Source organism: Geospiza fortis, unplaced genomic scaffold, assembly GCF_000277835.1.
Source record: "Geospiza fortis unplaced genomic scaffold, GeoFor_1.0 scaffold381, whole genome shotgun sequence".
NCBI classification, from domain to species: Eukaryota; Metazoa; Chordata; class Aves; order Passeriformes; family Thraupidae; genus Geospiza; species Geospiza fortis.
The window spans coordinates 2,092,818-2,102,438 of NW_005054348.1; the positions used below are offsets into that span (position 1 = coordinate 2,092,818).

General features: G+C 39.0%; 1 protein-coding gene and 1 non-coding gene across 2 annotated transcripts in view; both read left to right on the plus strand.

The window, feature by feature from the left end:
• TOMM20 (translocase of outer mitochondrial membrane 20) overlaps positions 1–7,924 on the plus strand; it is an 8,385-nt gene extending 461 nt beyond the window's left edge. The window contains exons 2-5 of the mRNA XM_014307904.1: positions 5,050–5,096; positions 5,807–5,888; positions 6,173–6,315; positions 7,420–7,924. Coding sequence (XP_014163379.1) covers positions 5,050–5,096; positions 5,807–5,888; positions 6,173–6,315; positions 7,420–7,464 — 317 coding nt within the window. The 3' untranslated portion in view covers positions 7,465–7,924. The remainder of the gene's footprint in view (positions 1–5,049; positions 5,097–5,806; positions 5,889–6,172; positions 6,316–7,419) is intronic.
• On the plus strand, positions 685–819 carry LOC115948119. The gene has a single exon (XR_004081965.1). It is a non-coding gene; the product is annotated as a small nucleolar RNA SNORA14 (small nucleolar RNA).
• Positions 7,925–9,621: the final 1,697 nt, after the last annotated feature.

The following is a 9,621-nucleotide window of genomic DNA, read 5'->3' on the forward strand; positions in this document are numbered from 1 at the left end:
CCCCAGGCCCCGCGGGCCCCGCGGCCTCTCGCCGTCCCCTCACCGGAACCACGGGCCGGGACACGGGGTCACAGAACCGCCAAAACTGGTGGGGGATGCCTTCCAATTCCCACCAGCCATCCGCCCAGCACTGCCACTGCAGCCCCTGCGGCGCTCAGCAGCATCGCCCAGCGCCACACACACACAGTCAGTCCCCTCTGGAGCAGCCGCGGGGATCGGGGCTCCAGCACCTCCCTGGGCAACCAGTACCCGCCCGCCCACACTGCCGGTGGCAGAGATTTTTTCTATTGTCTCATCTGAACCCCCCATGTCTCAGGTTAAGGCCATTTTCTCTGGTCCTCTCGCTGCAGACATGGCAGAAGAGACTGACCCCAGCTCACTGCAGCCTCCTTTCATTCAGGAGGTTCTGGGCAGGGTCATCCCATCGGAGAGCGTTTGCTGTGGGTGTTGGGGAGCCTGTGGGTTCCGTCCCTGCTTGGTTCAAATTCACCTCCCCCGCCTTTTTTCTTGTCCAGTCTTGCTCTCCTACAGGCCCAGCTGTGCTATTGTAGCCACCACATTTACCACTTTTTAAATTCTCTATTGTGTTTAGAACACAAGCAGGTAAAACAGTGTGATCTCTTACAGTGAAGTTGTTGCTGTGGTGAGGAGGGGGTCGGTGGCAGCTCTCAGGTATTTCATCAGCTGCATTCTAAACCCTCCTGGCAGCCCTGCCATTGGCTTCCAGGATAAGAATGAATGCCAGAGAAAATTGTTGATTAATCCAAGATGTAGAGCTCTTCTCCCATGGCTCTTCATTATTTCACATCTTCAACATTTATTTAAACCTTTTAATAATCAGTGAGGGTTTTAAATGCAGTTGTAGGTATGAGTACTGAAGGAACACGAATCAAGAGCAGTAAGGTGATACTTTTTATACTGAGTTATTTCTGTCAGGGTAATATGTATATTATTCCTTTGGTAACTAATCAGAAGATAAGAAGTTATCATTAAGGTAAATTTTCCTGGCAAGTAAACATGATGTGATCAGCAGTTTCATGGATGGAAAAGTCAATAACCAGACTGGTTAAAAATGAGTATTTACCTGATGGCATTAAAATGTAGTTTAACAGCTTTGGTTCTGTCTTCATGGATTGGATTTGCCTGGCCAGTGTTGTCACTTAGTGGTGCAGTAATTCTGCTTTCCAAAACTTCCTCCACAGCAAATTATGTCTGTCAAATATTTCAGCTCCAAGCCCTCGCTCCTGTGTGTAGGATTTTGGGCACATACCTCTTGTGTGTGTGTGTGTTCCAAGTCCTTTTTTCCCTGTAGTGCAAGTCATTAATTGGGAAATTGGAGTGCAGTTAACTGGTATGTGCTTGGTTTGCACAAGCAAACTTGGTTTTCAGCAACATAATCAGCCATGGGGGTTTTTATGATGCCAGATGTGCAGCAGGAGAAGCACCAAATTATGTAAGGTTATTGCAGAAGTACCAAAAATTATTTTTGGATTCCAGATTTCCATAATCTGAGCCTCTATCCAGTCATGTTCTGAATAAACCTTAGAACTGCTCTGATTAAGAATTGACATTAACTTTGAAGTAGAAAACAAATGCATTTTGGTTTGGTAGTTGTCATTGGGGGTAGTTGTCATTTGGGGGACTTCATTGTAGGACTTACAGACATTGCATGTGATGCCCTGGTCTGCATTTAGTTGTAAGGCTTTGGTTAATTTGTTTTGGTTGTTTTTGGCAGTGTAACAGATTTAGTATGGATGCTTCAGCAGTGGTGCCAGGGATCAGGGTATTACAGCATTTTTACTGTTGCCTAGACAGGAAGGCTTGGGCTGTAAAACATTTGCCAGGAAAGGTTCAGTGCAGCAGCCAGCTGCAGTTCTTTATGTAAAGATGCTCCATGTGCTGTGCAGCAGTGGGAGTATGGGATGGAAAGCTTGGAGAAACCACCTTTGCAGCACATCTTTTCCAGTAACCTTCTTAGGGTAAGATTCTTTTTCAGCCTCTTGTGATGCAATGTCACCAGAATTTGGGAAGGACAAGAGACCTAACGTGTTGTGTCAGTGGATTGCCTGTTGTATTTTGTCAAGCACATGCTGACAAATGCAGAACCACTTGGGTTTTTTGCCATCTCTGTGTGCTGTGTTTGGGCTAAAGTTTACACTGCAAAGGCCTGTAATAAAAATGAGGTGGCCAGATTTAGGTTTCTGGGGAAAAGATTTCTTGGAAGTTTCTGGAAGGCTTATAGAACTACTGGACTTTGATTTTCCACGTTTTAATCTTACCTAGGAGGTTTTGTGGGTGGACTTTTTTGTTGGGGGGCTTTTTAGCTCTTATTGTTGCTAGTTTGGGGGGCATGTCCATATTTAGTCTTGGGACCAAAAGATAGCAAAGCTATAAACATCTGTAGCTGCTGAGCTTCCCAGGTTGTATTTTATTAATAAAATAATTCAGGTATGTTTACTATTTGCCTTCTTGAGTGAATAAAACAGAAGTGCTCTGCTTTAAAATACAGACACACATGGTTTTGTTCAGAGACGGCCAGAATTTCTGACCACACTGAATTTTGCCCAAGAGCACCTTCTGCCTGGACAGCAGGGTGAGAGGAGGGCAGTAGGCACATTCACTCATGGGAGCTGAAAATGGAGATGGCTTTTGGGGTTTTTCTGCTCCTTTGTAGGACTGGGTGGGAAGCTGCTGGGGCTGCTCAGGGGGCTTTGCAACCCGTGCCAGCAGGACAGGTCATCCACTGGTTCTCTTTTGGAACTTGTACCCTGTACAAGAGCTGTGCCTGGAGGACCTGCACTGTGGCAGCTGCAGTTCAGCTTTGTGCTTTGGATGCATGCACTGCATTTCTGTGGTAATAAAGATTCATTGACTCAAAAAGATTGCCTTTCCCTTTTCAAAATGTGATTATCTCCTTAGAATAGAAGGAAGTGTTTCATTTTCGTGGAGGTCCCTGAGGAAAAACAAACTGGGGGGGTTTGGTTGGTTTGTTTGTTTTTTGAGGTTTTTTACCCCTCAAAGCCATTGCTTTTTTGCTTGTCATACTACAAATGTAACTTTTTGTTGTTATTTCAAAGATACTTTGAAACTAGTAATTCTTCTCAACCAGTATGGGAAGAATTCATAAATATCCTTTAGAGTTACTTGGGTTTTTTAATTGCTTTAGCTAGTGAACTTTTAAAGAGCCTGTAAAAAAGTATTAAGAAAAGGAAAACAAAGTTCCATAGTAGTCAGGCTTGAAGGATTTGGTAGATCATTTTTCAGTTTTAAAATCTTGGTGATTCTTTGTATTCCTTCACTATTTTCAGGTTAAAGTATATGATTTCAAATCTGTGTGATCGGTGGTCAAAAGCTTTCATTAGTTCCAGTGACCAGCATGTCTTTTGTTTTGTTCTTTATTTCAGAATGCTTAACCTGGTGAATGATACCTTTTATCATATTTTAAGAAGAAGGTATCATAGTCATGTCAAGAAAACACAATTTTCTCCTCCAGATGATGTGCACATGTTAAGCTGTTACTCTCTGTTTCTTTTTGGTGTTTTTGTTGAATGCACTACAGCTGCAATGTGGCTTGTTTGGATAGTAAAACATTTCAAATACTAAATTTTTTTAAATTTAAACTTTTATGATTTTATCTATTATCCAAACTTGTTTGCATAGTAGTGCAAATTAAAGTTTTTTGCAAATTAATGCTTCTGAAAAGTTGGAGTGAGCTAATTGAAGCACTCACTTTCAAGAGAAATTCTTTACTATTGAAACCCTCCAAAATCATAAAATTGTAGTAGACTACAACACATTTTTCCATCTATACTGTAAAATAACATCCACAGGTCAGTTGGTTGTAGAAATCTAGGTGCTAAGTGTTCTTAAGATGGTGTATTAAGGTAAAAGGGTCTTCCATCTAGTTAGAATGTGAACTCCCTTTCTACAAAGAACACAACTTGTCAGTAAATGCCATGTGTTAGGTTATCACTGTACTAGGGAATAGTATTCCTGACTGTCTTCACCATGTGGACGAGTGAAAATTTTTAATTACCATGTAAAACTGCTAATCATATTTGGAAGTATTTCCGGCTTGTAAAATTGTATCAAAAGAAAAATCAGAGCTGTGTGACAGTTGTTCTTTGTCAGTATAGGAGTTTTCTGAGCAGACACTGAGGACAAAGAGTGGAAGGACAGCTTAACCATAGGCTGTATTCAGAGGTTTTAGTGGTGTAACTATTCCAGTTGATGAACTGAAGATTGTCATAAATGATTATTCCAAGGAAACTGGCAGCATAATGAGTATAATTATTCTTTCTTGCTGCTACTATAAAGATCTCTTTATACCTGCCTAGCTGCATTAAAAGCAACTTTAATTTTGGTTACATTAGTTTTGCTGAAGTGGTACAACTTCATGTAGCAGACCAACTTTTTGCCTTTAGGTAGGCAGTTAAATCTGTAAATGTTTGTTCCATCTGTAAATGTTTGCTTTCCTCAGGTTTCAGAAATGTATGCTTTAGTATTGCTCTTGCTGAGGGACGGTGAGGCGCTGCCACTTATTAACTAGTTCCCAAGTCTTTGCTATAATGTAGCTGAGAAAGTGCCCTGTGTGTATCTGCTGTGGCCTGCTGAAGTTCCCCTTCCTTGGTGGAGCACCATGCAGTTCAAAACTAGATAGCTTGACTTCCAGACTGTTCTTCTGTGGCTTATTGTTGGAAGCCATGTGGATAATTCCTCTATTACTCTGACTCTCTTTGCTTCTGTATGCCTGCAGTTCAGGAGGTTTGCTGTGCTGCTGCTGTGCTGCCCTGCACAGCTGTGTTTGCTGTAGCCCTCCAGAGAAGAATTGCCATTTTGGGCTGGTGCTACTGCCAGCCCTCGTTAGACCTCTAAATGATGCTGTCTTGTACTGAGTGGGTGTCAGTCTTCTGCTCCATCTTCAATATTTGGAATCCATTACCAGTTTCTTCTTTGGAAAAGGACTTTGATTTGTTCATGGTTTCAGACTATAAGCTGAAGGGCTATTTAATTGCAAATTGAAAATAAAATATGTTTTTATTCTTACAGGAAGGAAGAAACAGAAGCTTGCCAAAGAGAGAGCAGGACTTTCCAAGGTAATACTGTGTTCAATAATGCAGTGCTATTTTGAAAGAGTTTCACTTGTATTATTTGTAAGATTTACTTAAGGATTTCTTTTACAAACAAATTTGCAGGATTACAAACAGTCCTGCAAATATGCAGTCTTTAGGGTTTTTTTAGTGCTCAGAAATAATTGTATGGTTGTTTCCTTTTTGTGTCAGATAGAGGAGTTATATAAGAAAGTACAATATTCACTGTGTGATTTGATGGTGTTTTCCCTCTGTAATATGAACAAGGACTTTTCAGACTTAAAATTATCAATGGGATACACTTACAACTGAACTTGACAGGTTGTTTTCAATAAGTATTTTATTTCCTTTTCATTATTACCAATGGATCCAGAAAGAAAATGTAAGATTTCTCTTAAACAATTGCAAGGAATACAGTTGTTATAAACATAATACACCTTAGAATTTATATTTGCTCCTAAATGATGTACTTAATGAACTGAGTAGAGGTATTTCAGGCTGTCTCTCGACATATTTGTGATGTAGTGTTGTAAGACCTGAGTCAGATTTTCAAAAACATTCTGGGTACGTTTAACTTAGTGGTGACACTTGGTTTTTTGCCAGTGTCAGTGTAGCAATAGGTTGCAATATTCTCAATAGGTTGAGAATATTTTCTGCTAACTTTTTATTAGCTGGCCTTTAAGGGCTGATTTAACTTTTACTCTGTGTGTTTATAGTTGCCTGATCTGAAAGATGCTGAAGCAGTTCAGAAGTTTTTCCTTGAGGAGATTCAGCTTGGAGAGGAATTACTAGCTCAAGGTAATAATATTTTTTTTCCAAAGGGTAAGCTGTAAAATAATTTCTCTCTATCGTTGTTAGAAGATGATTTTTATACACCAAGAAATTCTGGGGAGTCAGATTCATCTAAGAAAATCTGCTGATTTGTTTCTAACCTTATGTGTTCAGAAACTCCATCAAGGAAGGAGAAGAGCTTCATGTGGGTTGATTCACCGTAATTTAATCCACTCTTAGTGGATGTTTTATGTAAATGTGTTACAGTGTGGAAGATGGTTGATTTCAAAACATTGTAATTTGTCATACAGGTGAATATGAAAAGGGTGTTGATCACTTGACCAATGCCATTGCTGTGTGTGGGCAGCCGCAGCAGCTACTACAAGTTCTACAGCAGACTCTTCCACCACCAGTGTTTCAAATGCTTCTAACTAAGCTCCCTACAATAAGCCAGGTATGTGAAGCATGTTGGTCTGGTTTGGAAAAAAAATTTAAATACTTACTTTATCCACTGCACTAGTCTTGAGTATCAGGTTTTGTAATCTGTTGGTTTTTTAATATGTTCAGTTAGATTAAAAGAAGCTTTTTTTTTTTCACCTTAGATGTCAAAAAATGAATATGAAAATCATCATGTAGCATCAATAGCAACCAGGATAAAATAGAAATACAAAACTTCTCTTGTGTATATGCTAAGCTCTTGAAGCAGAGGCATCTGACCACAGCTCTGGTACTATAAGTGGATCCAGTGTTTCCTAAATACAAGTTGGGAGGATTGGAAAAACAGTAACTTTATTGCACTGGGTCTTGAGAGGGTTTTTTTAAATTTACATTTCTACAAGTGTGTGTAAATGCTATGGAAGTTCATAAAAATGAATCTGTTGCTTCTGGGGACAGCTTTAGACACAAGATGTTAACTAGCACCAGAACCCGTGACAATTTTGGAAGCTTGGGAGTTTCCCTGATGATAAAAGCATTAGTAGCTCTGTGTATAAAATACCCTCCTGTTTCAGTCTGAGTACAGAGTGGGTGATGTTGTTAATGTGCTCGCAGGTGAGTCTGTTGTGAAATAAAATATATGTTTTATGTTCTTGGAAGTACAAGGGGACTCCCTAACAGTGTTACGTGACATAAAGCAGAGACTCAGTGCTGGGTATCACTTGGCTCCTCTTACAGCCCAGGCATGGTTACATTTCAGGTAGAGGTCCATATACTCAGTGGTAGCACTGGAAGGTGTCAGGTATGCAAGATGTAAGAGCTGGGGAAATGATTGAACAAAAATGTTTCCTAAGAGAACAGTGCCAGAAACCACACAGAGGTCATCACCTGAGCTTGATAGAATATTGTTTATCTGACTTTGGCTTTGTTAGGTATTGCACTGTTTGTAATTTCCGTGGAACTGACTTCAAAACTTTATTCAAATAGATTGCCATTTTAAACTTTAATCAGTTTGTTCAGTAATTACACTGCTTAGTGTTCAGTGTAAAATTACATTGCTTGATAATCAGTTGCCTACTGTCAATTTTATGTAATTGTGAATGAGTTTTTCTCCTTCTTACAGAGAATTGTAAATGCACAGTGCTTGGCTGAAGATGATGTTGAATGAGGTCACACCACAACAGGGGGAGAAAAGTTTTCTTACCCCAGAAGATGAGCATCAGTAGGGGGATAAAGGGGCAAACATAGTAGTTAATGGACTGTGTACCCCATCGGGTTCTACCAGAGTTAAAATTAACTTTGTGTAGGTGGGTTTCACAGGATTTTATTTATTATCCCAGTGAAAAGTGTATTTTGATAAGAATTCATTTTATAAATACACTGTGTTGTTATCAAAGTATCACTAACTTCATTATTATTAAAATACACAGTTGTAATGTTGTACATATAGAGACATAAAGCTACGACCTATTAAAAACCCAATGCTCATTTTTGAAAAAACGAAGTTATGGCAATAAAGATTTATCTGCACTTGTGTGTCCCTATAGTACTACTTTAAAATTCAGAATATTTGGGTGTCAGAGCAAATTATCTAAAAATGACAACATTAAAATTTATTTTTAATGTTATGGCTGGTCTTCCAATACTTTTAATTAAGTTTAAAACTTGTAATATGTGTAATTTCCTGAGAAAATAAATATATGATCATTTAAACAGTAACAGATCACCTTAGAAGGAGATGCAGATCACAGTGGTAAGAGATGACTGGCTGCAGAAAGAATGACAAATCCATTTCTGTCGGGAACAAAAACATGTAAAGTGGTCAGTTCAAAATTACTGGCAAACTTGAAAGCACTGTTAATACAGGTGTCTGAAACAAAGCTGTTTGGAATAGAACCTGGGCACATCTTAAGAGCACTAAAGTTGGGGTTTTTTGGAAAGCTTGAAATGTTGCAAGATAGACAGTTGACATTTCAGTCTGTAGTATTCAAGACCACAGCAAATGGTTAACAGTCTTTTAAAGGTATTTGCCTTAAGAAAAAAATTACACTGATGAGGTAAGACAATTATATCCCATGGGTAAATAGCAAAAGCTAATGGAATTAGATGTGCGATTTCAATATGGTGTGGTGAATTTTCCTTTGCCAATGAAAAGAAGACAAATAATATACAGCAGGCTCAAATGAGTAGGAGAAGTGTACTTATGAAAGCAAGTTTTTAATGGGTAGGATCTTCTAAATGTCAAAACAGACTGGCTTCTGCTATTCTCTGAGTCTGTGCTATCAGCACTCAGGTGGCAGAAGAAACAATTAAAAACATAGCTTTATCTTTTTGGCACAGTGACTCATTTTTAACTTGAGGAGAATGCTTTGAGGTGTCTTTCAGACCAGCTGACAGTATTGATGATACTGCTAGAGTAAGATACTAGGTGGCATAATCTTGTAGAAGTGAGATACACTGAAAGCACTCTAGCCAACTCTGTCTCGTTTCAGCCTGGTGCAAGTTTCTTCAAAGGCATATTCTCCTCAGTGCTTCAGAAATTGCCTCACGCAGGATTTTTGAGAGGTTAAGTGTATGGTTGATAGTGACCTAGCAGTCAGTTCCTGGGTTTGGGAATAGAAATGGCTCTTACTGAGTCATTCTGCTGAGATGGTTTGCTATGGAATTTTCCCCTTAAGCCCTTGAAAACATTATTTCCAAAAATTTGAGGTGCTATTGAAATTTTCTGTAATGTGATAAATACTGAAGTTAGTGGCTGTTACCAACAAACATGTCTTAAACAACTGGATGTAGTTTAATCTTTGTGCTTGAATTGTTCAGGTAGCATAAGGTAAAAGTAAAGCGTAGCAGCCATATTCTTCAGGGGACAGTGGCCAGCGTGCTCTTTTAATTTATTTTACAGGGATAAAGTTATTTTGCACTTAATAAAAATACTGTGAAATTACAGAAGGTTCTGATTTTAATGAGGCTTTTTGAAGGAGTTTTTCTTTTCCCTCCTAACCCTTAAGAGTAAAAAGTAGGAATTCATAGGTTATGCTGACAGAACTGTTAGCACATTTACCTTCTGTTTTGCTGGTAATTTCAGCCTATCTTTTTAGTGCAGCTTTTAACATTGTTTTAGGGTGAATAAATCTTCCATCTTGCCTTGAAAAGCAAACCCAAACAGCACAAGACAAAAGTTAGCACCCTTCTGTCAAACCTGAGCATTTTTCTACACTTTCTGGTATAATGGTGATAATTTGAATTCACATTTTAGCTTACAGCAAAGCTCTCCTGAACTGTGTTTCAGCAAACCTGTGTGTCAATTCTGATTTTGATGGAAGGT